The following is a 26,963-nucleotide window of genomic DNA, read 5'->3' as shown; positions in this document are numbered from 1 at the left end:
CAGTAAAATGGTTGAGAAACCACACTGAAAAACAAAGAATATAAGAGGAGAAAAATTAACTATGGCATTAAAATTGTGGTACAATGTAATGTGTATTATTTATCATGAATAACTCTGGCAGATTTGCTGAAGAGTATTTGGATCATTATGGTGTACAAGGATAACATGTCCCTATCATTTCACTCCATGTAAAAATATAAGGTTGTTGTGTGTACTGGGAGGAAAAGCTTGTACTGCTAGCAGTAACATCAAGGATCTGTTTTAAGGCTTCCTGACCAATATCTGTCCTGTGCCTTCATATTCCTGAAGAGTTTGCAGAAAATATTATTAGATCTGCAAATGACGCTATCTTGGAAGGTGGGGTGAAGAAAAAGATAGAGAAAAAGAGAAGTTTTTTGAACAAATCAACTACCCAGTGCAACCGGTTTTACAGCCGGTTCTGTGAGTTCATGCTTCGCCTAATGCACTTGTGCATAGTGTTCAAAATACAGGAATTTGAAGCTCACCTGCTTACCTTCTAGGTTAGCCCTGGTAAGCGGAACAGCTGAGGCGCGGAAATCAGCTGTGCCACATGATTCCGCTGAGCCAGAAAGAAAGAAATATAGGACAGGATAGGGCAGGGACGGGTTGGCGGGGTCAGCTGATGTTCGAAACTACCAGTTCACTAGAACCTGTCTGAACCAGCAGCACCTCACCACTGCAACTACCCCACTCAGTCATCTAGCAAAGAAAGATTCCTGGCCATTTGCTTTTGCCAAGAATATATTTTACTGAAGCTTAAGTGGTTACAGAAATAGTGTAAGCTGAATCTGTACAAACAATACGAAGTAATTTTTTTCTCCCTTCCCCTCTACCATCCCCATATTATCTGTAAATGTCCAATTAGGTGCTTGTAAATTGTTTAGGAAACAGGCTTTCAGTTTCATCTCTGCATATTGATGGTTGACCTTGGATAACTGAAGCTTCTCACAATGCAGCCAGCTCAGCTGGATTTCCACCCACCCCTCTTCCTCCACTTTACATTCCAATCTCTCCCCTCCCCTTGATAATGTCAGGCTGTCAGCTCATGAAGCTTGGATAGGAGAGATGCAGCCATGACAAGTATGAAACAGAGAAGATGAATAATATCAGAGACAAAAATTTGGAACTTAATACATGTCTTTTCTAACTTTTCCCTATTCTTCTAGAGAATAAATAAAGCTTACAACACCTCTATTCCCTCTGGACTCTGACTGCAATATGTTAATTTTAGAATTCCTTTTTCCAACTTTCATTCCAGCTTACTCTTTCATTCCAGTTTACCAGCTTACTCGTTCCTTTCCTTGAATACCTATTTGTTTGTTTGTGTGCATCCCACTTTAGTAATTTTTCTACAGTAAAAAGTAGAAGAGGAAGTCTGGAAAGAGTAGGCATGTGTAAGACTAGCCTGAAAGAATTCTTAAATTTTGGCAAACACCAAAACACTGTCGCACAGTTACACTATTTCTAAACCAAAGAATCCCCAAGAGTTCATTTTTGTCAATACGTACAAGGTAATATTTAGTGAAGATTAGATTATGTTACATTAGATTAGATTAGATTAGATTAGATTAGATTATGTTAAAATGATTAAATGGGATGTAATAATTACTTTCTTACACTGACCAGTATCTGGTTTTAAAATACATAAATGTTAGAATGCAAATTTTCTTTTCCTGGATGTTGCAATGGGTTTATTATTAATGTTATTTTATTTTCTCCATTTGAATGTAAGTACCCAGGCACTTATGTCTATCAGTTACTATGATTATTTGCAATTAATATTGCCTCTAATGTTACCTTTTAAATTACAAATGCTGTTTCTCAGCAAATCTGAAGAATACAAATATATTGAATGTCTCTTTTTAAAAAATAGATGAAAGAATCAGTAATATTGCTTCTATTACAGGAATGTTCATAATCACCAGGTAATTATCAATAACTAAAAAGAAAGATACTGAATGCCAGGGTTCTTCTAGGAATGCAAAAGAAGAATGTGAGTTGGTACAGGGAACCATGGTGTAGCTTTTAAGGGAGCATGGAAATAGTATTAGGAAGAGTCAGACCCTTCCTGACTCAATGGTTTACATGGGGAAGAGAAGATGAAACATAAGCAGACTTGTGAGATTCTATTATTACAGCCAATAAAATATAGGTGAATAAGATATTTCATGGCTTAATCTTCTGTTAGCAGTGATTTAGTCCTGCAGGCTATCAACATGAATTTGATAAGTATCATTCTACAGTTCTTGTCTGATAGTTGGTGACAAACGTAGAACTCAACTGACTGCCAGGAAAATAGCCAGAGAAAAGTGCTCAGGGTCTTAAGGGAATCTCTGTAGAAATCACAATATATTAGGATGTGAGCCTATGACTCAATACCATCCAGACTAAAAGGGCAGGATTTTTCTGTAAAGAAGATTTTTCTGAATCTACCCTTGAGAACTAGGGGTGGTAAAATGTCAAATTGCATTAGCATAAAAGCTCTCTCATCTTTTAAGACTATTCCTTGAGAACAAAATGCTATTCAAAACACTTTTGAAATAAATTCTACTTTGTGGAAAATACTAGCAGCAGTTTGAGATTGGCTTTTCTTTTCTGTTTTTCTTAACTGTGAGTCATGCACCTTATCAGTATGGTATCTAATACCTGTAGCTTTGTGTTTTGTTTTGTGATGATACAACTTATTTTTTGTAGATAATATCAGTTTTGAGAATTACAGTTCAGAATGCCAGACGCAGGGAAGAAAGGCTGAATGGTACTACACTTGTGCACCTGCCTATTCTGATCCCTATTGTTAGTTAAAAGAAGAAAATGCGGAAGGCAGATTTAATATCAATATCACACCTGCTTTAACCAATTTGAACTTCATTTTAAATGCATTGTATGGAATATCAAATGTTGTTATGCATGTTATGGAAGCAAGGGATATCTACATATGGGAAAATATCGAGAAACTGTTCTAATTATATCAATTCTCTAATTTATTTGGCTGTCTTTATTTTCCCTGCCTTTCTTCACTTTGCAATGTTGCTAATCCTGAAATTGAATAGTGCAATAGGTATAGCACGTATGTAGATGTACTAATCTTAGGTTTCATGAAACTTCAATTTCATGAAAAACATATTTGATTCCTTTTTTTCCATAAGTATCCTCAAATACAGTTTACTCAAAGTTTTGATCCAGTTTGGAAAGAAAGTTTCAAAAAAATGTCTATGGAGATTCTCAGTCATCCAGGTCATGGTTGTCCCAAAGGTGCTTTTTCAAGAGGCAACTTTGTACTTTTTGTACTTTGCTTTTCTTTGAAGACATTTTAGTTGTCCCTTTTAAAAAAGTACTTGTGTATTGCATAATACTGGGAAATATATAGAATGGGGAGTTTTAATTGTTGCTTTTTCTTTCTAAAATATTTCCCTGCAGGTAACTTCATTAGGCAAAGACAGTCTTCAAGGAAATAATGGATAACCTAAACTTTACTGAACAAAATTATACACTGGAACAAAATGATACAGAATCATTTAAAAAAGTAACTTCCAAGATTCTAGTTTCTATTACACTTTCTGTTCTAGCAGTAATGACAACGGTTATCAACTCTCTAGTGATGACTGCAATAATTGTGACACGGAAACTCCATCATCCTGCAAACTATTTAATATGTTCTTTGGCAGTCACTGATTTCCTTGTGGCCATTCTCGTCATGCCCTTCAGCATCGTCTATATTGTCAAAGAAACGTGGATCATGGGTCAGGTGATGTGTGATATTTGGCTTAGCGTTGATATCACCTGCTGTACCTGTTCCATCCTGCACCTCTCAGCCATTGCTTTAGATCGCTACAGAGCAATCACTGATGCTGTGGAATATGCTAGGAAGCGAACACCTAAACATGCTGGCTTTATGATTGCTATTGTCTGGATTATTTCCATCTTCATTTCAATGCCACCATTGTTTTGGAGACATCAAGCAGCCAGCAAAGATGATGAATGCATCATTAAGCATGACCACATTGCTTTCACCATATATTCTACATTTGGAGCATTTTATATCCCACTGGCATTAATTCTGATTCTATACTACAAAATATACAAAGCAGCCAAGACTTTTCATAGAAGGAGTATGAGTCGGGTTCTTAAAGAGGAAGCAAATGGGCAAGACCTCTTGGAAGCAAATGAGAAAAGCTGCCGGCTTTCTTCAACTGCATCATGTACAAAAGATAAAAGGTCTAACCCTTTGGGAGATTTGGACAGACTTCGGTTTTCACTGAGAAGCCCTGATTCTGAATCTAAGAACGAAAAAGGGTGGAAAAGGCAACGCATTTCTACTACAAGAGAGCGGAAAGCAGCAACTACCCTTGGTTTGATTTTGGGTGCTTTTGTGATTTGCTGGCTGCCTTTCTTTGTAAAAGAGGTGGTTGTTAATACATGTGAAGGATGTCAAATTTCAGAAGAAATGTCTAATTTTCTGACATGGTTGGGCTATATCAATTCTCTTGTTAACCCACTGATTTACACAATCTTTAATGAAGATTTTAAGAAAGCATTCCAGAAACTTATTCAGTGCAGGAGCTCTCTCTGAAAAAAAAAAAAGAGCTTTTAGTTGTGGGTTGATTTAAATCTGGGTTTGGGGGATAGAGAATTTGAAAATCAAATTCATAGATCTACCCTTGATGGAACTTTGCCTATTGCACTTGAGAATTTACCAAATCAAAAGGTAAAATGAGGTTCCAGAAGGTTTTGTAGGAGTTGTATATTACATGTGCATACATAGTTCTGATTTTATGCCACAATTTAGCACTACAACAGTATTTGAATCAAATATATAATGTACAACAATTTAGCCTCAAGTCTTTCCAGAAAGCTTCCCAGAAATTTAAATCAAGCTGGATTGATTAAGTTCTGGTGCCAGAAATTGGATGAGAATCTACACATATACAACAAATTAAGTTCAACAATTATTTGTGGAGTAGCTCTAATTATTTACATATTTAACTTATAACAATGTGCACTCTGTTTAAGAAAGAAGCCAATTATTAAATATCTGTTTTGTTTCATTAATATATCATAATGAATGTTCTTCACGTGTTTGTATATTGAGAAGATAAGAAACTACAAAGTTGATTCAGTTAAGTACAAGTGGTTATAACTATTAGATACACAGAGAACTGTATGAAAATTTGTGAGAATGAGAACTTTCAACTCTTCAGTGAGGACAAGAACACACAATTAGAAATGTAAGGGGCACCACAAAGGGACATGATAATCAGTTCTCTAGGATCTTACTTAAAATCAAGAAGATACAGAATTCTATTTCAATGTAACTGACATAAAATTACTCAGTAACCTAAGAAATGCTATACTATTTAAAACTCCTGTTGTCAATAGCATTTACTTGGGCGGTGACACCAGATAGATAAAAGGTCACTTTCCTTAAGGAAGTGTATTCTTTATATATATTCCTCAGCTTAGTCTAGCTAAGAGGGAGATTATGGAACACAACTTGTTTACCTTAGAATTTCACTGTCTTTCCCAAAGCCGTGGCCAATAGCCCTTTTATCACAAGGCTTCAGCCAGTAATATCACCAGAGACAAGTCATGCAAAGCTTATCTGCTTTACCAAGGACACTTTTCATTTCATCACAAATGGTGCAATGTTGTTTCCTGGGGCTTTGGTAGGCTTTCAGCTCTTATTAAAATATATGTATCAGTATTGTCTATTCTTATTACTAGATTTTCTTTACGTGGGGCATATGACATGGTGCCAAATGATGTGTGTGTGTGTGTATGTTCTTATATATCAAATATATATATTGACAGAAGTTGTCATACAGTCAGTAATTGCCAAAGCTAAGAAAAATAACAAAAGCAATACATATTTTTGAATGTTGAGAATGCTGTTTTAGTCAAGACAGCCATGTTGTTTTTGCTGTGTTTTTAATTTATGTATTGAGAATATTAGAAGCTGTTCATAGTCTTTCTGGAATTAGGTGGCCTTAATAAATAAATCAATAAAGTCAGAAAGTTGCAGAATCATGAAGAAAAATTAAACAGGTTACAATGAGATAGTGGCCCAGGTAAAAAATTCAAAACATTGACAAACTATTAATAATAGTTCATCAAATAAAATATACTAAGAATGTTAAATTAATAATTATCTAGTATAGTAATTGGAAAGTTGAAGCTGTTTTCTTTTAAAATATCAGACTTTTTGAGGAAGATATTTACCTAATACTTTAGCTGAAACATTGCAGCAGAAACTTCATTTAGCTTTGTCTAAAACAGATTTAAAAGACTACAAGAATATTTGTGAGGAAGTCATCTGATTTGGCTCATGAGGCAAATTAGACTTTATAGAATCTATTTTAGCACACTGAAAGGAAACCTATAAAATTACCCTAGTAAGTAAAAAGTTATTTCGTTCTCTAGTAAGAAACACATGGATTGGTGACTAGGATTCACTTCCCCATAGTAACTTTCTTCTCAAGGTGACTTGTTTATTTGTTTTATTTATATTATTGTTGTTGTCATGGTTTGCCTATTAATAGAATCAATCACATAGCATTATTGCACTCACCTTCCTTTAAAGACTAAAATGGAATGAGTGTTAAAAAGAAACAATTATCTTAGATGCAGCCAGGAGAAAAAGGATATTTGGGGAAGGAAGACAACATTTGGAACTGGACTACTCATTCCTTCCCTAATCAATAAACCAGCTTTAAAATCAGCCCACATTTATTTTCCAAAATAGATGCAGAAAAATGCCAACTCCAGGTAATCTTTAACCTAGTACCCATTTACAAAGTATTAGAAAATTGTTACTGTATTGAGAAAAACCATAACAGAATGCCCCACTGTAGCATCTTTTTGTGGCAAACTTTTAATAAGAGTCTTTTGCAAATTGCAAAGCAATTATATTGTTCTATTTTAAGGATATTTACACATTATTTCTAGCAATCCTATTATCCTTAATTTCTATTTCTATAAGCAAACTTCATGAGGCTGCATTTTTGTGAACTACTGTGTTTAGGAAGTCTGACTAGTTTATTTCAAACATGGTTAACCTGTGCTTCTTTCCTAGACTTAATACATTTTAATACCTATTCAGCCAGAACTACGGTAAGTACTCTGAACATGTTTGATCTTTATATTTTCCCTTTTTACTTGCTTCTATATATTTGCTATAGCTGTTTGATACTTCATACCTTGACTAAAACATCACTCACTTCAGTCTGGTTTTCAAGTTTCTCTCCTTTCAGAGTTTACAGTTGGGTCACAGTTTTTGTTTAGGAATATGACACATCCTTAACTATGAATCTGTAAAAATGCATTATTATTTTTAATGCCTTTCTAATGTCACCTGATATTTGAAACTGCTGAAGAAGTGCCCTCAAATATCTATGTAGCTATCTAGCTATCATCTATCTATCCTATCTACCTACCTATGCGTTGCTAGCTAGCTATCATCTAGTTAGCTAGCTAGCCAACCATTCAGCCACCCAGCCATCCTTCCATCAACTCATTAAATGTTCTAATTTGAATTTGGAATAATAATTATAGTTTGGGACAATATCATAGAATTTTACACACAGAAAAAAAAACCTTTTGAATTTCACACAAAGTTTTAGCACACATAACTAGACTGAGAGAGGAGAGAGAGTAACATAACTATAATTAAGAGCAACTGTTATCTATTTATCTATTCATTTTGTTACAAAACATAGTTATACGCATCATCCATTGGTACAAATAAGTACCAAAAATGATGAGTGCTAAACAATTTTTCCCATAAGGAATAATGTAGTGAATCACAAGGCAGCTGACATCAACAAGTTCTAGCTTGTGCATTGAGTACCAAACAAACAATAAGTATTGGGACAAATTTTTCATGTCAAAATGTGTTTGAAACAGTTGAGTACCAAGGTACCACTGTACTTTCAAAACATTTTAACTGAAGACACTGAAATTTCATTAACATTAATAAATATGTTAAATGTGTAATTGACTCAAAATATTTTCCTAGAAGTTAGTAACTCTTTTTCCAGATACCACAGCTATAATGTTTAAATCAAGGGAGATTGGAAGTTCAATGGAACTTCATTTTCCTACTTCAAATACTGCATAAATTTGCTTTTTCTGTGGAGAATGGCACACCAAAGAACCGTAAAATTATATGTAAATGGAAGGATTTCTTACACTGCATCATTACCCTTAAATTAAATTTGTCCAAACTAAGAGTTTTCAACTCTTAATCACTGAGCCATTAATTGATTAATTTGACCCATTTTCATAATAGTTATGAAATAAGGAAAAACAGCATTACACTGTAATAATTGTAAAAACCCAAGCAAGCAGAACAAAAATAAAGGAAAAAAGAAGTTACTTCTGGGAATGAAGGCTTGAAACTAATGCCAATATGCCGTGACTCAGATTTATAAAATGGGTACATTTGTAGATGATAATTAAAGAATGAAAGATGAGGTTCTATAATACAATGAGTCCTATTCCAGTGTATTGAAAAGTTTGGTATGTAACTTTTATTTAATACAATTCATATGCTAAAACTTCTTTTTCAGTTATCTTCGTTTCTCTTGAAGAGATCTTATTTTTCTAGGAGCTTTTTGTGGCATAAATGTCAGCATGACCATCTGCACAGAAAATAAGGAAGGAGACTGAGTTTTGAATCTAGTGATAAATACAACCTTCCTATTCTGATAAACAGACTTCAACCACCAGTAAATTTGAAGAGCTATGGGAATATTTAGGCTTAATCTATTCATTAATTTGAAAAGGAAGAGAGATCCTCTCAGGATTCAAACATATGACATGTCTTTCATTTCTCTGCTGAATCTATATGGCTGCTAAAAGATATTAGGCATGAATTAATTAATTTAGAAATTCAAAGATAGGAAAAAGCCCATAATAGGACTGAAATAAATATAATTTAGAACAGTGGTGGGATTCAAAAATTTTTACTACCTGTTCTGTGGGTGTGGCAGGATACTATAAAATCTCCATTCAGAGGTGGTATTTGCCAGTTCTCCGAACTACTCAAAATTTCCGCTAATGGTTCTCCAGAACTGGTCAGAATCTGCTGAATACAACCTCTGATTTAGGAAAAAAACAACTTTATGCAATACTAGTTGAGGTGTTGCAATCCCTTTGCATTATTTTCAGTGCTTTATGGGAAATCTGTTTTCCATCTTTCAGTTTCCCTGTGCTGCTTCTACTTTTCAAACAAATATTGCACACTGAATTAATGAGGAAAAGATATGCTAGCTGCAATAAACAGTGCTGGGTGTTATTAATCTAGAAAAATTTTGTACAAACACTGAAACGAATTCTGCATCACGATGAAAGTTTTTCCTAGTTTAAACATATAATGTATTTATTTCTCTGCAAGAAAACATAAAGACTTTTGTTCTAATTTATTACTGAATTAAGTTTTATAATATTCAAACTGATCAATGCAAGTAACAATGTCAATTTCAGTTTTTTTCCCAAGTCTATAAGAAGTAGATAAAAACAGTGTCCCCTTTGTTTTGAATTTCTTCTTTTATAAGTCATTATAAATCATTCACCATCCAGTGATCAGTAGTGGTCCTTTTTTAACCTTTAGCTCTGAAATTCAATACTTTGTCTCCTATTACTATTAGTATATTTTAGTGAAAGAAACACATTTAAAATATCTAATTACCTACATTTCTGCTGCTTTTTCTTACCTGTTATCCTTAGATACAGAATCCACTGACTTCTTAGCAAAACTAATTCAATGCACAAGTTTGTTACTACCTATCCTTCTGTAGAATGTCTTTATGACATCATTCCCCTACCAACAATGTGTGAGACAGTTTGCCTTCAGGTTAAAAAAAGAGGGGAGAGGGAACATGGACATGGTATAATGCCACCTCTTAGCCTTTGGCATTTTAAGTCAAGTTACTAAAGAAAACATAACCCCTCTTCCTTTGGAAATTAGATCAAAATCCTAAGATACCATTTTTAAAAAATCATTATATAAAAATAGGTAAATATAACATGAAAAACTTGCTTTATAACATAAGTAGTCACAGGAAAATAATAAATGATGGATAAGATTTACATCAGTGCTGTCAGATGTGTCATATGTTAAGTTCCAATTAAACTGATTTACAGTATTGCTCATGTATATGCACAGGAATCTAGTCAACGCACAACACTATTTTGTTGGTAGATAAGAGTTAACAGAATTCAAGAGAGGTTGGATTTAGTCCACTTCTGGCAATTTAGGGATTCTAGGCTAATTCCTCTTTTGACTCTGCCCCCCAAACTATTCCATCCTTCTCCTACAGTGCTGCTAAAATCACAAGGAGTCCTTCTGAAGAATCTCCCATTTTAAAAATACAGTTAAAGTTAATAAGATTTTGAGCATGTCATATAATGCATGGATTCACTAATACTATAAAAACAAGAGATCTCAATTTGATTCAAAAATATGAGGACTGTGCTGTATAGAAACAATATATAAATAACAGCCACTACACTGTATAGTATTACATATACTGTATTGTTTTCCTTTTTATCTGTAATTTTTGAAGTTCTCAAGGAGTTGAGTGGCTTATAATTTGGATAAATAAATATCAGAGGCAAAATAAACTAAATCTTTAGCACACAGAAACCAAAATAAAGTAAAACTTAGTGCAGGTGTTATCTAATTTTTCCTATATTTTTAGAAAACAAATAAGGCTTCGAACACCATTATTTCTTCATCAACAATTCTCACTGGACTCTGATTCCAATTACTCTGATTCCAGCTTACTCTATCCTTTCTCCATGCACTCTTCTGTATTTTCCCATAATCGAAAGTAGAAAAGGAAGCTGGGAAGAATCTGATTTTGAACCTGATCCATATCATGCAACTGTTCTCCTTGAAGAAGTATATTTCAAGTCTGAAATGACTGAATGTAGATTGTTTTCAGCTATGGAGGAGATCAGATTAGCTGCCTGTTCATTATACCAATCAAATTAAATAGAAATTACCCCTGAGTAGCATGTGTAAGGTTACTACTACTGAAAAAAATTATTAAACGTTACTATTGAATTATTCTATCATTTTGGCAAACACCTTGATCTACTGAATCTGTACTGAATATGGTGGCACAGTTATACCATTTATAAACAAAAGAATTGCCAGTTTGTTTTTGTCAATAGCTGCAAGATAATATTTAATGAAGATCAGATTATATAAGCAACTATAAGAAAGATAATTAAATGGAATCTAGCTATTACTTTCTTACACTGATGAGTATCTGGCTCTGAAGTGCCATCAAATAATTCTATCTTGAAGGTATTCAAATTATCCATTCCTGGATCTTGTGATGAGTATTATTATATTTTCTCCATTTGAATATAAGAATTATATGTACAAGCTGCCATGATTATTTGCAGTAAACTTTACCTCTGATTTACCCTTTAAACTCAATTATCACAAATGATGTTTGCCCTGGCACATGTAAGGACACAAATAAGCTGCTTACCTCTTTCTTTTAAAAAATGGATGAAAGAAACAATAGTATTCTTTCTATTACAAGAATAGTTCATGTTCACCAGGCAGTTATCAGTGAAGAGAAAGACAGATACAGAATGCCAGGGCACTGCTAGAGTTCTGGTAGAGAACCATGGAGATAGCCTTGAAGAGAATGTGGAAATAGTATTATGAAGAATCTCTTTCTAGCTCCTCCCTGAGTCAGTGGATTATAAGTGAGAGAGGGAAAGTGAAACATAAACAGATTTGCAAGATCCTGTTGTTATAGTCAACTTAATAAAATGTAAATAAATCTTCCTATGGATTTGTTTTCCTGATCTCTTTGACCTAGTAAGACTGATAGATAGTTACTATCTTAAGGAAATTTCTGGTTAATAGCAAAGTCTCAAAAAAAAGTCTCAAATGTCATCTGAGACATAACAAAAACAAGCACAATATCTCAATTGATGCATTGCAGATTTTGCCAGGCAAAATGGTCAAAGGAAAACAAGCAAGCAAACAAACAAAAAAGCCTTCAGGAAATTAATATCATAATTTTAAGTTTTGTTTAGCATTTTCCAAGGACCAGGAATTCATAAATGTTTCAGGATAATATGGACACAATTTCATAGTTTCATTTTATTTAATTTTTAATTTCATTTCAATCTTTCTTCCTATATAAAAATTCAAGGAAGCTTATAATAATAAAACAAAATATAAAATTGTAGTAAAATTGATACCAAATTGATACAATTAAAATCAAGTTTGTATTTTACAAGTGGGACAAAATGATGTGTTTTGTGTTCTTGGGAAATTTGGGGCCCAGCCAACATTGGAAATTTGTTCATTAGTTGAGAACCGCATACAAGAAAGTCCTCTCACACAAATATCTTAGCTGAGTTTCTCAGAAGCAGACATCTTCAAAAGGGCCTTTCTTGCTATAACAGAAGAATCTCTATCTGCCACTTGTTAATGTCTCTTACCAGAAGAATTTGTTCTATGGCATGTAGAAAACTACCATTCTGGAATGGGGAAATGAATCTGAGAAGTATGAAATAGGAACGAATAGAAATTATTCACTGGGTTGACAACAGACTGCTTGCTATCCATGACAACAACAAAATGGTAGTAGTCTGGCAGGTGGGTGAGGGGAGATAAGTTATCCCAAAGAAACAAAGCAGGCAAGGAAAAAAGATTGCTGTCGAAAATGTGGATTTCAGCAATTCAACAGCCTGAAAACTTCATATGTTTCAAGCAAAACTGACCTGCAATACAAGACTTGAGAAGATGAGGAGGAGCCATGGTGGCATAGAATGCAGTATTGCAGGCTAATTCAGCTCACTGCTAGGAGTTCAATCCTCATCGGCTCAAGATTGACTGAGCCTTCCATCCTTCTGAGACTAGTAAAATAAGGACCCAGATTGTTGGGGGCAATATGCTAACTCTATAAATCGCTTAGAGAGACCCTATAAAGCAGGGGTGTCCAAACTTTCACCTTCCCTGGGCCACATTAGAAGATGAAAATTTGGTTTGGGCCGCACATATAATAAATTATTATAAAATAATTATATTATAAAATTATATAATAAATTATAAATTATTTTTATTATTTATTATTAATTATTTATTAAAAATTATTTATTTTTTATTAATTTTCCGGCCAAATTTTGCAGGGGGGGAGGGGGGGAAGAAAGCTCGCCTGCCTCGCGCCTACCTCTCCTCCTGCAAATGGCCTGGCTGGATGCGGCAGGACTGGAAGGCGAGGACCAGGAGGCTCGGTGCAGCAGCGGCGGCAGCGGCGGCGAGGGCAGAAGCGGTGGCGGCAGCAGTGGGGGCAGAAGCGGCGGCGGGGGGGCAGAAGCGGTGGCAGGGGCAGAAGCAGCGGCGGCGGTGGCGGGGGCAGAAGCAGCAAAGGCGGCGCCCACCTTTTCTGTTGCTGCTTGACGTGGCGCTCGCCTCGCCCCACCTCGCGCCTGCCTCTCTTCCTCCTCCTCGCTGGCTCTTGCCAGAAGGTTGGGGTGGGCACTGGGCCGCATTACGAGGCGACCTGGGCCGCAAGCGGCCCGCGGGCTGCGGGTTGGACAAGCCTGCTATAAAGCATTGTGAAGCTGTATATAAGTCTAAGTGCTATTGCTATTCATATGAGACACCATGTCTTTCCCAAATCTGGTATTATGCAAAGTCAAAGATGGTGATGGCTATTGGAATCAGAGAAAGCATAATGTGTAAAGAAGCTCAATAGATACCACAAGGGCTGGGATAAAAAAGAAAGATGGCAAAAGCGTTTTGTACATTCACTCCAAAATTGCCATAGAACAGGGGTGTCAAACTGAAGGCCTCGGGGCCCCATCCAACCCATGGGTGCTTAGATCTGGCCCACTGGGCCACCCTGGAAACAGCAAAGGACTGGCCCACAGTCCCTCTTCCAGTGAAAATGGAGCTCTGGAGGGCTGTATGCAGATCTCCCTGGCTCCAGTTTTGGTGATAACAGCATCTTGCAGCCCTGTGCCAGCAAAAATGGAGCTCAGGGAGCTGGCAAAGGGTTGCCATTGTGGCCAAAAATGGAGCTTCGATGAGTAATGTTGAACAGGCCACACCCACCAAGCACACCCCATACCAGCACACTCCCCCAGCCCCCTGAGGTCAAACACAACCCTAAATGAAATTGAGTTTGACACCCTTGCCATAGAAGATATTTTCAAATGGATGGAGACTAAGAGAGAAATGGCACTATGGCACCATGAGCAGATGAGCAATGTGATTTTATTGAGAGCCACCAACTCAGACACAGACTTTAATGAAAAACTTTAATGGAGCTAAGCTGAGGAAAAAGAAAAGATGGAAAGAGAAAGACAGTAAAGTAATAAAACAAGTAATAAAATAAGAGTTAAGCTGTGAAATAATTAAAGAGTAAAAAAGTATTAATAATAGATATTCATGGTGAGGTGAAAACAGGGAAGGGTAAAGTGAACAATTTTGCATTCAGACAGAAAATGTTATTGATAAGTACACAGAGTTTTAAGGTTAAAATGAAATTTCCAGGTAAAAATTACTAAGAATATTGAGTAATATCATTCTAAAATGACATAAATCAAAAATCACAGTCTTTAGGATGCGAACATTCAGTTTGTTTTGTATAATTGTATAATAAAGTATTTTTTTCAATAAAAGTCTTAATGTCTTGTTTGCTACCCTGCTTCTCCAACAATAGGGCCTCTCCCAATAGTAAGTCCCAGCATGTTTTATAGGCATGAAATGAAATTAAGCTCCTCCCTCCAAATTAAGGCCTATATTAAAACATGCGAAATGAGGGGGGGAATGGTGGGGGGGGCTTGCCATTAGGAAGTACTTTTGTTGCACACCCGGATATGGTGCTGCCTGCGTTGACCCGATACGAAGTGCCCCACCAACGCCAAGGTCAACATCCAAGCCATTGCTGCCCGCCCGCCCAAAGATGCAAGTGGGGAATTAAGTCACCCCCGAAAAGACGGCCTAGCCATTTTTTCAGGGCTCAAAAAAAAATAAGACCCGGCCTTATTATATGAGAAACACAGTATTTGTCTCACAAAAGAACTGAAGATATCTGCTGATAAATATAACTGGGCCAGTTCATGGTGAGAAAAATGGCTCCTCATGTTATTTTGTTAACTCTACCTGGGATATAATATAATATACTTGGATTTAACAGACATAATGTGATGTTGTTGGAATTTTGGGGGTAGAAACTAAAATGGATACTTCCAAAATTTCTATTGAAATATAAGTTATCTGTTGGTGAGGATAACCTTGCACATTAGAAAGCATTTGAAAATCCTGGATTATTTAATTACAGTAGCTTTCCACATCTGAATGCTTTCCAGATAAATGGGCCAATTCAAAAAAAACCAGCAATGGATGAGGACTTACAGAATGTTGAAGTTCATGTACCTAAAAAGTACCTAGGTTGGGTAAAGTGGAATTGTAGTATAATGTGGTAATTGTGGTAAGACAATAAACTAAGAATATCTTGAACTACAACTATCATCATCCCAACCAACATGACCAATGGTCATATTGATAATAACTGCTGATGCTTTTGCAGACTGCTGAAGGTCATTGTAAACTCTATTCAGATAATCTAAATTAAGAATTTTAAACATCTAACACTAATTCAAGCAACTATTGAAAGACTGCTAAATAAGTTCTTCTACACTGATGAAAAAGAGAAAGTCCATGAGAATAATATAAAAATTATACAGGATAAACCTTGCTCTAATGAAATATTTGCAGATGGATTTACTCTTTACACCAGAGGTCCTCAACTTTTGTGGTTTGGCAGTCCAATTGGTGGGAGAGAGGGTAACTGGGCCATGCAAGCTGTGGGCTAACATGCACATGCATTCATGTGAGTACCGGCCTGCCACTCGCCCGAACAAAGCTGCATGTGTGCATGTGTGCCAACCCACAGTCTGGTTGCAAATAGGCCACGAGGGTTGGGGATCCATGCCTTAGACAAACAGCAACAACTTACTCCTGCTAGGTATAAATTAATTTAACAGTTTGTTTAGATTTCCTGCTACATATTTTACATGTACCTAACTCCTGCTGATTACTATGTCCCTGCTTGATTCTTTTCGCACTAGCTTTGCAGATTGTGCCTCATTCTCACTTCTGAATTGACTCATCGTTATGAGGTCTCAAATCAGCTTTGTTTTTATGTTCTGAATTTGGGTGTGTTGGGCAGTGCTCTTGGACTTTGTTTCGCCATTAGCAAGATAAGCATTGTATGAATCATTTTCTTTGCCTCTCTCACCACTGCTCATTTGCTTGCCAGCTTTTTCTGTATGTAAAATAATACTTTTTCCAAGGAGAAAATCAGAAATCAGAAATGTCTGTAAACAGAGTTGGAGAAGGATTCAATGATTTTGTTGTATAATTAAAAAAAGGTTTTAAATACGACAGTTTTTGCACAGAAAATTCCTTCCCAAAGCTAATGTTCAGAACTGTTTTGCAAGCAATCAAACAAATGCATCAAAAGACACTGCAAAATGAAAAGGGGAATCTAGCAAGGACAAGGGTGTCCTTATGGGTATATATGTTGGAGCTAAAGAGATTTCTGTTGCTTCTGAAGTTTAAGAGATGGAGGGGCAGAAAGGACACCAAAGTACAAACAGTGAAAAATAACAAGATTCACAGAAAATGGTATGGAATATGAAATGTATGTATAATCATCTGGGCAGAGAGTTTTATCGTGGTTTTTTTGTGAACTCAGGACTTTCCAAATGTATCGTGTTTTAGCTTTGAGATTTTATTTCCAGGATACCTGGGGCACACAGTAACTAGTAATTTTGAACACTGCAGCCTCAACATATCTAGATCTGTGGAGGAGTAAAGCTCTTTTCAAAAGTAGCTGCAGTCATGTAGACAAGCATCATTTCCACACCCACACCCAGCTTCCTCAGGCAGTCATCAATTCCCTCAGAACTATACTCACAGGCATCCAAACCATCTTTCCAGCTGTTTAGCCAATGAAGCCACACCAGCTAATTTCAAGGGCCAGTTGAAGTCCACGTGAAACCTCACTCCATCCAGTCTTTTATACTTATAAAAGGAAATGCTAAGACAGAGTAGGGAAAGGGGTGTGTGTACCAGGAAAGATGATAGCATACAGACGAGAGGAAGGGGTGGCCAGGTCTGTGGGCTGGCAGCTATTACAAGAGGAGTTTCACTGAATTGCCAGGACCAGAAGCTGTGGTGAATAGCATGTCCTGGTAGGAGTCCTGCCTGGAGCTTGGAGATTTGCCTGAAGCTCAGCAAGCAAGTAAAAATGGAGCAATTACACTGAAATAGTACCTCGCTAGTGCAAGAATGTTGGGGGGGGGGGGAGAGAAAGGCTGTATGTTACTTTAAAGACTTTGAAACTTTAGTCTGAATGAGTATTAAAAGAAAAAGTAGGAAGGAAGTGGATATTAAAGACATCTTTACTTTACTCTGCAAAACCTAGAAGAGTGGAGTTTATTCAGAGCAATAGCCTGTTGTTGGGGAAGATGTGTTTTACAATAAAGTGTTTTGTACAGAGATGCTATGGTGTATCCAGTCTTTGGAAAGCAAAGAACTTGACGAGCTCATACCAGGATTCCCGTTATTTCACCATACTCATGTTTTGTTTTGTTTTGTTTTTCACAGGCTCTCACTATTAACAGTTATATAATAGGGCAAGTTGTTATGAATGGCAAAACCAGGAATAGCTGTATCTACTGCAAATTAACAATATTTTGTATGTTAGTTTTAACATAAGAACTTAACAAAATTCAAACAGGATGGGGGAAAGAGATTACAAATATCTTGTACATAAATGTATGTATGCATGCATGCATGCATGTATGTATGGTGTAAAACAAGTGTTTCTCCTTAGAAGAAGCTTTTTTTTTACTGAAAATATCGTATCTTGCTTTAACGGCATGTTAAGCATTTTGTTCTTGATGTGATATAAATTTACCTTAAATCAACATTGTTTTCATTTTCTTAATTCAGTTTGCCAATTTGAATTCCATTTAAGCCCACCTGGCATCTTCCAAAAACATTTTAAATTTTAAATTTTTAAATTGGAAAGCTGTACAGTGATTTTTCATCATCGACAATAAACTTTAATTTCAAGATAAATTGTTCCATATAGGTTTTATAGGCACTATCTTTATTTTCTTAGAAAATATAGTACGTGGCCTTTGTTTTATCTATAAATATATATATAGCCACAAGAGGATAGGGAGAAACGATATATGTTTAATTAAAAATACTGTGGAAGCAGTGGTGAAAAGTTTTTCAGGCTGCTATAATAACAGCAATTTATAAATGGACAATTCCATTTTATGACAGCCAATTTATTGGGCATCCATACTGTAGCATAATCTCAAATTACTTGTGTGAGTTCTGACCCCAAAGCATTAGAGAATCTTCCTCCTATATATTACCAGTTTTTAAAAGAGGGTTGTGCTGTTATTTTTAATTTTTGTCCCATGATAGCTTTAGCAGTGGCAGTACCTATCTGACCTTGCTTGCTGTGAGAAGGTGAAGCAGTGTCATGAACTGTTAGATGAGGTGAATCCTAGAGTGGAAGTCAAACAAACTGCTGGTGTGTCAAACCACATCCATACAATTGACAAGAAAATTATATCACTGTATCCACTGAATTGCCAGGAGTCAAGCTTGAATCAAGTCACTTTACTTTTACTCGATGATTTATCAGAGAGCTACTTTTAGGAGTGCTCAAAGTCTCCAAAGCACCACACAACATAAAGTGCTGTGTTTTACGAACTGGGCTTACAGTACAAATGAAATAAATTAAATAAATAAACAACAGGAAACAATTAATTTTGGGAATAGATTGTATAAGTACTTCGAGTTGCATCCGTTTAAGCTCAAAATCATTCTGAAACATTCCAAGTTCTTCATTTCTATCCAAATCCCCATGAAAAGTGTTTCATGCCTGCACTGTCCAATCCCATTTTCTTTGTTATTTCCAATGTTTACAGTACATGCTAATTTTGAGATCTTCCTTGTTTATTATGCCAGTGGAGAAATGTTTGTTTCTACTAATCCATCTTCAATAAACCTGAAAACACATTTCCAACAATTAGAACAAAGCAAGAAGAAATGAGGAAGAAATGTGGAGTATTGATAAAAAAAAACAACAATATGAGAATATCCTTGACTCAGAACTATAGGCTTTGTACTGAATTCTTTGACTCTGGAAAGCAGCAGTCCAAATATGTAATGATTTATTCTATATTTATTCATACCTCTTATGTACAACTAATAACATAATACAGTAAAGCCTGAAGGATTACAGCCATTAACAAAAAGACTAGCTGATCAAAATAAAAAATCTTATCGAGTAGTATCCTTACCTTGACTGCAGTTTTTTCTTTGCATGATTGCTTGTAGGCAATATTCTGTTTATTTTTGTCACCCAGGTTAGGACATTATGTGACATTAATGTCATCAACAACAAAATGACAAGAACAAAACAATGGTGTGGCTTTTTTGCCAATACATAAACTGTGTCAGCTAGTTTTTTTTTATTAAAATATGTTCAGGTTACCTTCACTTTTCTTGCTAGTTTTTTTTCTGATTTGAAATTAAAATGTTGAAATCCACTGAAAAATTATTACAGTATTGTTTTGAAAGGAGAAAATTTGAAAAAAATAGTATTATTGAATATAAATAGAGCAACTGTTTGTAGAATTATCCATTCTATGTACTTAGCTTCTTCCATGTGCTATTTCCACCCACACTGATATATACAATAGATGAAGCAGGAAAATTTGTTAAAATAGAAAAGACATAATTTAGTCTCTATAATTAGCCATAAACTGACTGACAGAAGGGTTGCTTGCTATGATACCAAACTCAAGCCAATAAAATATAGTTGAAGACATAGACATAGTTTCCTAAAAGCTAAAACGATCCAGATTGGTTTTTTAATGAACTTTGAATGCACACTATGCAAGGCTTATTGTTGTGTATTTCTGAAGTATTTAGGCAATATCAAGCTTCTTAATTCATTGATAACTCCTTTATGACCAGGTTTCTTTTCCTTAATAAGGGTAGAGTGAGATCTCAGCAGTGAAGACGGTATAGATGTTTCTTAAGAAGCTAGCTTTAATTTCTGCATCAGTACTCATTAGTCCTCTCTCTTTTTCATGTTTAGACTGATAAGTTTGCAACTAGCAATACTTTCACTAGATAATAGCATTATGAAAATCTGGAAGAGCTGATTTGTAAAAGAAAGGCCAATAATCTCCACAGGGCTGTTGCACAATTCAGCATGCAACAGAAATACAATACATTCTCACCTCAGCCCACGAACTGAAAAAAAAAAATTGCATCAGTTTCTCTCAGATAGATCTAATTATTGGGGCCAAATTGGTTAGAAAAGGTGGGTTTGAAGATATCTATAGGCAAGCCATGAAAAATATCACTGTAAATTGGACTCAGAAGCCAATTAGCAACCAATACGAAATCCAAAGATTCTTTAAGGCCAAGTAGAGTGAATTAAAATAGTGTAGTCCTGTCTAGACTACCATTTCCCTTTGCTCATCAGCACTCTGCTCAGTTTGCTTCCTGACAAACCAAGCTGCTTGCTTTTTGTATCAACATCTAAGGACATCCAGTGGCAGGGAGGTGGAGAAGTGCAAAGAGAGGATGTAGAAAAATATTTAGTAGACAAAACTATACTTTAAATACAAGATAATCAAGACAGATATCTTGTGACTATAATAATCCCACAAGAAGTCTTAATCTTCGCAGCTAGTTTATTTTCCATGTTTCTTTGTTGCAGGTGTTGATCTTCTAATATAGTATAATATGGTGAAGAATGTTAGAATACAATTATGTGCTGTTATTATTATCAGTGACTTAACTCTGAATTTTAGATTTGATTTGAGCAAGGGTAGAACCAGCTTTCTCCTCAAGAACATGCAGAATCCTTCAAGTCCTAGATGGAAATATTTTACCAATTCTTCATTTATGAGATGGTTTGTTCCTTTCTGTGCTAAGGATACAATCAGCATATCATAATTTTGGTTCCTTCCTGATAGCTCACCCCAGATAATAACTTTGGTTTTAATGATGGATCGCAAAAAATAATACAATGGCAAAGTACATTACCAGTTTGCAGATATTGTAGGACAGAACTTTCCAGTAAACTTGTGAGAAAACAAGCCCTCAAATGCTTCCAGATATTTGGGGAGTATTACATTATTACTGATCTTCAATTCATCTTGCATTTTGCTCTATATAATTCATAAATTATTATTATCTATATAATTCATAAACTATTAGTTTGTTAACCAGTATGAGAGTCAGTTTGGTCTAGTGGTTAAGGCACTGGGTTAGAAAACAAGGGACTACGAATTCAAGCCCCACCTTAGCGATGAAAACTAGCTGGGTGACTTTGGGACAGTCACTCTCTCTCAGTCTAACTCACCTTACAGAGTTATTGTGGTGGGGAAAATAGGAAGAAGATATGGTGGGTATGTTTGCCACCTTGAGTTATTTGTAAAAATAATAAAAGTGGTCTACAAATAAATAAATACATGTTGCCAAAGAAGTTTAAATGTTTTTGTGTTTTTTTTGGAAATTGTCACAAGTGAATCATTTGTTAACTACTTCAATCAGCTTTCTCAATCAAAAGGCTTGTAGTACTATGTGCATTCCTAGCACTGAGTGTTTCTTGAATTAATACCAATAAAATAATGGTTCTGACTAATAACCCTTGGCTAACTGCCAGCAGAAGTAAAGGAAAATGGCAGTATTTTAACCCAGGGTTATGCTAAACACATAGTGGTTGGCCCATTTCTACAGTACTTAAACTCACCTAGAATCAATTAATTTCGTTCCTAGGCCAGCAGTTCCCTCTAGTGGCTAATTTAGTTATCTGTCCTTTTTGAAACATGCCCTTGAAACCAAATGATTATAATCATACAGCAAAAATACTTTAAAATTTGCCAAATTTTATGACTTGGGTGTACTGTATACACAGATATTCTCTACCACACCAACAATTATCACATGTGTACTAAAAAGGGAGATTCAGACACGTTTTCAATGTCATATGAAACAAAACAGATAAACGATAATAGCAGAGTCTAGAGATTTATATGATCTCCAGTGCCCCAGAGACAGCAGACTGGTAGATCAAAATGAAGATGTACAGATGATTATATCTGTTCTTTATCAACATTCATGTTATGGGAAATGATACATTATTTAAACCAGCCTATCCGATATCCAACCACCAACATAATCTGTTGGGATTTTTAGCATTTAACATAGTTAGTCCATATGTGACCAAAGGGCAACTGATGTAATATACCTTTCTATTCTCAAAGAAGAAAATTCAATATATCTAAGCCCCTCCCCCTTTTGTGACCCCAAGTTGTCTGGAGACCTTGTTTCTCCCTCTCAGTGTTTTTCTCCCTTGCTAATCTTTTCTGTCCTCCACTTGTTGATGAGAGACCAGGAAAAAATATCTGAGCAATCAGTCTGTTTAATACAGATTTTCTTCTAAGTGAGGATTTTAAAAGTTTAAAAAAAAACTCTACTGGTATGCCACTTTTAACAGTTTTGTTCTATCACCAGAACAAGACAGACTCGGAGACCGGAGTTGAATTCAGCTCTTTATTAGCATTCAGTAACTTCAACTAAAGTCGAGCCACGGCAGCCCTTTTTATAGCGGCTGCTCGCGGCTCGCAACCAATGGCATTTATTTAAACTTCCCGCCGCTTAGGTGGCCAATCCGAAACTGTAGTTATCTACCAATCGTTAAGCAATGTTAACTATCCAATAGGAATGCAGTATTACGAGTATGCAAAACAAGTACACTACAAGTTTTATCAAGATGGGATGAGAAAACTGGAATGAACCCTATTAGTCATGAATCATTCATGCCTTGGACTTGAAATTGTTCAGGATATTTAAAATATAACTAAGATGCATAAAAATCCAGTAATAATTTGGTAGTGGGGAGAAAAATGAAAAATGAACCCTATTAGTCATGAATCATTCATGCCTTGGACTTGAAATTGTTCAGGATATTTAAAATATAACTAAGATGCATAAAAAATCCAGTAAATTTTAAATTCTGGTAGTGGGGAGAAGAAAGAAAAAAATAACACAACTGAAATGCTACCCAAAATATCATTCAGAATTCAACATTACATTTATATGAAAGGCTAGATAGTGAATTCACGTAATACTAACATGGGCAAAGCATCTCAACCAGAAGTATTCTAATGAAGCCAGGAATGTTCTAGTCAAAATAATCTTAAAATATAAATATGTTTTTGCCTATTTTAATCAATTTTTTTCATTAGCAAGAGTGAAGTTCTCTCCACAAGTATCTTTAGCAAGAACATTTTGCATTACAGCCATTAGGTCATAATGAATCTTAGCAAATAGGAAAGGTTACTGTATGATGCCTATATTCCATGACACGAAACAGCCCAGGACCCAGAAACATACCACCTTAAAGCAATTTTTGTCCATTCTAAACAATTTGTGCCTGTGCCTGTCATAAAAAATGTATCAATAATTGTCAATGTCTATGCTTCTGCATTAGAAACAACAGTATATCTTAGATAAGGCTTTTTCAAGGAGAAATTAAAAATAAACCAAATAACTTGACCCACTTTCAAATTGTTTATAACCAAATTAATCTGTAACTTTATTAATCTGTACAAAAATCACATTTTAATTATATATTTGAAGGTTTTAAACATATCCTAAAATTATTTTAATTACATATAAAGCTAAAGTCTAGCACATCACTGTGTAATATGTCAACTTTGTTTAAAAAAATTTTTTAATCACTTAGGTCCTTAAGTCAGCTGAGCTGCAAGAGATATCTAGGGGTACTGTTACATTTGTTTGTTACAGCTTGTTTAATTTGGGCAATTGTTTAGGGAAACTTCAAGGATAGCTGTAATGAATTAATTTAATCATTTCAAACTAAATATAAATAATGTAGGTGATCCATTTATGAAAATACAAATAACTGAACTGAATGGAAGCCCAGAAGAAATGCTACCCATCTATGTGGCTGAAAATATACTAAGTGGACAAATTACTTGGTTCAATATATGCTTATGATTTAACAACAGAAATGAGATGTAACAGAAGCAAGCAATGTCAGGAATTGTTCTATGTTTCTGTTAACTATACACTTTAAAAAAAATAGAGATCAGCAAGTGATCTCTATGCAGCTTATATCTTTTAACCTTTGTATGGTGGAGTTTCATGGCTCTGATTCATTGTTGCTGCATATTTTTGAAGCACTGTATCATTACATTCTGAAAATAGGTTTTCTGCCATTATGAAAGCAAGTAAGAATCTAAGGATCCAATCAGCCCAATGTAGCTCATCTTCATTTAGTTTTAAATATTTCACTAAAATAAAATAAAAAATCCAGTTTGCAATAGCCACTTCTATCCTACTTGGTTTTTAGTCTAATCAATTGTGTTACTGATATGGCTAATAAAGAAAGAAAATACTTTTTTTAACATGCAAACAAAGTAGATGAGATGTGGATTAGATAAACACAGCCATATATGTGCATGTGTGCATATATAAACACACACACACAGAGGGAGGGGGGAGAAGGAGGGAGGGAGGGAGGGAGGGAGGGAAAGAATTTTTTCTTATATGTCAATTTGGAAAGTGTTTTCACAGTAGTCTCAAACAAATGCAGTTATTCCAATCAAAGGTGTTCCATACTCTGAGTAGAGAGGAGGCTTCAATGTGCCCAGTATTGCTGACTGGTGAGGAGTAGTGCTCACAACAGTAAAATCTATAAAAGAGCTGAATAGTCTTAACCTGAGCTCATAGGTGTTCCATCACTGAAACAAGGATTAAATAGCCCTTTTGGGATTATGATATGAGAATTGGACCTATGGGCAAGTGGTTCAACTGGATGACCTCCAAAGTCCCTTCTGATTCTGTGCCAAAAAGATACAGGAGAATAAAAGAACTTAATCTACCTGTATCAGCACTATTTGCTGAGTATTCCATCCCAAAGACTTTTACCCTCAGAGCATAGCTAAGATATTCATACATACAATTATATATGCAAAGTTTTCTACATGGTCTGAATTTCAGCAATGCATGTTTCTTGGTTGACCGAGCATAGGTCAAGATCCTCTTCACATAAGAGAAACTCGGAACTATAACAATCCAGGTTCTAAGAAACTGTTGCTATGCATGATTGCAAATTTGCAAATTGTTTTGAAATGGCTCAAGACATACAATATACAAAAAGTTCTTACCTATTTAAACTTCTGATGATAAAAGCTTTCTGTTAAAAAAAAAAGAACAGTTTTATAATATAGCCCTTCTGATAATTATCCTTAAATTTATATGACATATTGATTTTTTTTTTACATTGTTCTACAACATGCTTTACAACATGAGCTGTAGTGCACAGTGGTCAGAATGCAGTACTACAGATTACTTCTGCTGACTACTGGATGCCTGCAGTTCGGCACTTTGATTTTTACCAGCTGAAGGTTGACCCAGCCTTCCATCCTTTCGAGATAGGTAAAATGAGGACCCAGATTGTTGGGGGCAATATACTGACTTTGTAAACCGCTTAGAGAGGGCTAGAGAGCTGTAAAGCACTGTGAAGCCGTAAATGTCTAAGTGCTACTGCTATTGCTATTAACTCAGTTATCATTAATTTGTTTGTCTGATTGCTTGTTTATATTTTGTATTTCTTGATTGCCCAACTCACTCAGACCATAAGACAATATCCATTCTAGGTGGAAATCCTTGACTGAGTGAAGTGATAATGGCTGATTTAAACTCAGATTAAAAATTTATGTCTCAGGAATCAATAACTTGGCAACTTATATTCTTAACAACTATATCATACTAATTCAATAAATACATGTACATTCAATATGAAAGTCATCCATTCTAGGACTGCTATATTTAAAATGAAGGTAGACTTAGTGTTAATCACATGTGGTATTTACTTGCTTTATTTGTTTGGTAAATAACAAAAGTGAATGAGAAATTATCTTAGATCATGGCATACGAATGCAAAACCATGACTCCTATTCCACCCCCATCATGTTCACTCTCTAGGTTGCCCTTTTCATAACCTCAGGTGAAAACAGTCTTCAAATTAACCTTAAGATGATTTACCTTGAGATAAACTTTTATTGGTGACATATTTCAATAGGAGGATGGAGCAAAGAAATATATATCAGAGGATAATATTTTAGCCTTCTATCAATACTACAGTTCTAATCTTGATTGGTGTCTCCACACTTTTAGTTATATAACTATATATAACTATATATAACTATATATAACTATATATTACTAGAGCAGGGAGTTGGATTAGATGACCTTCAATGTCCCTTCCAACTCTATTATTTTGTATTCTATTCTGTATTCTAATCAGTTCTAATCTCGATTGGTCTCTTCACACTTCTACATATATCCAGGGAAAATATATGAAATTATATATTGCTTTCAGAAACAATTCCTTCTAAGTTAACATTTGATACCTTGAATTGTGGCTAATCTATAAAGATACCATTGCCCAGGCACAGATATTTCACAAGGCACTATCATATTACTTAAAGTAAGAGGCACAATGAAATGCACAATCCCTTTTATAGGGATTTAAATATGGAATATAAATTGCAAGTAAGTATAATTTCTAATAATGCACAGCATAATTACTATTCGTAAGGCGTGTATATTAATGTAGGAATGAACAAACATTTTGTAACCTGGCTTTATCTTTAATATTTAGGGAAGGAAACAAAATGGGTAATGAGCAAGGTGATAATGCAAAAGATGGACTATAATACACGAGGACATCACTTTTGCCCCATTTCAGTTTTCTGTGGAGGAAGTGCTCACATATACTTTGCTGTCACCAAATAAAAAATATTAATTTTTGCAA

The 26,963-nt window shown here is 35.2% G+C and overlaps 2 protein-coding genes and 1 long non-coding RNA gene across 3 annotated transcripts in view; all 3 read left to right on the top strand.

The window, feature by feature from the left end:
* Positions 1-4,635, top strand: part of HTR1F (5-hydroxytryptamine receptor 1F) — a 102,759-nt gene extending 98,124 nt beyond the window's left edge. The window contains exon 2 of the mRNA XM_026663898.2: positions 3,439-4,635. Coding sequence (XP_026519683.1) covers positions 3,476-4,591 — 1,116 coding nt within the window. The 5' untranslated portion in view covers positions 3,439-3,475 and the 3' untranslated portion in view covers positions 4,592-4,635. The remainder of the gene's footprint in view (positions 1-3,438) is intronic.
* Positions 1-26,963, top strand: part of LOC148130449 (uncharacterized) — a 484,585-nt gene that overhangs the window by 104,086 nt on the left and 353,536 nt on the right. The window lies entirely within an intron of this gene.
* PDZK1 (PDZ domain containing 1) overlaps positions 17,264-26,963 on the top strand; it is a 46,590-nt gene continuing 36,890 nt past the window's right edge. The window contains exon 1 of the mRNA XM_087966624.1: positions 17,264-17,309. The gene's annotated coding sequence lies outside the window, so the exon portion shown is untranslated. The remainder of the gene's footprint in view (positions 17,310-26,963) is intronic.

Source organism: Notechis scutatus, chromosome 5, assembly GCF_049901735.1.
Source record: "Notechis scutatus isolate UNSWTSFEM ecotype Mainland chromosome 5, rNotScu1.2, whole genome shotgun sequence".
Classification (NCBI taxonomy): domain Eukaryota; kingdom Metazoa; phylum Chordata; class Lepidosauria; order Squamata; family Elapidae; genus Notechis; species Notechis scutatus.
This window is presented reverse-complemented; position numbering and strand designations above follow the sequence as displayed.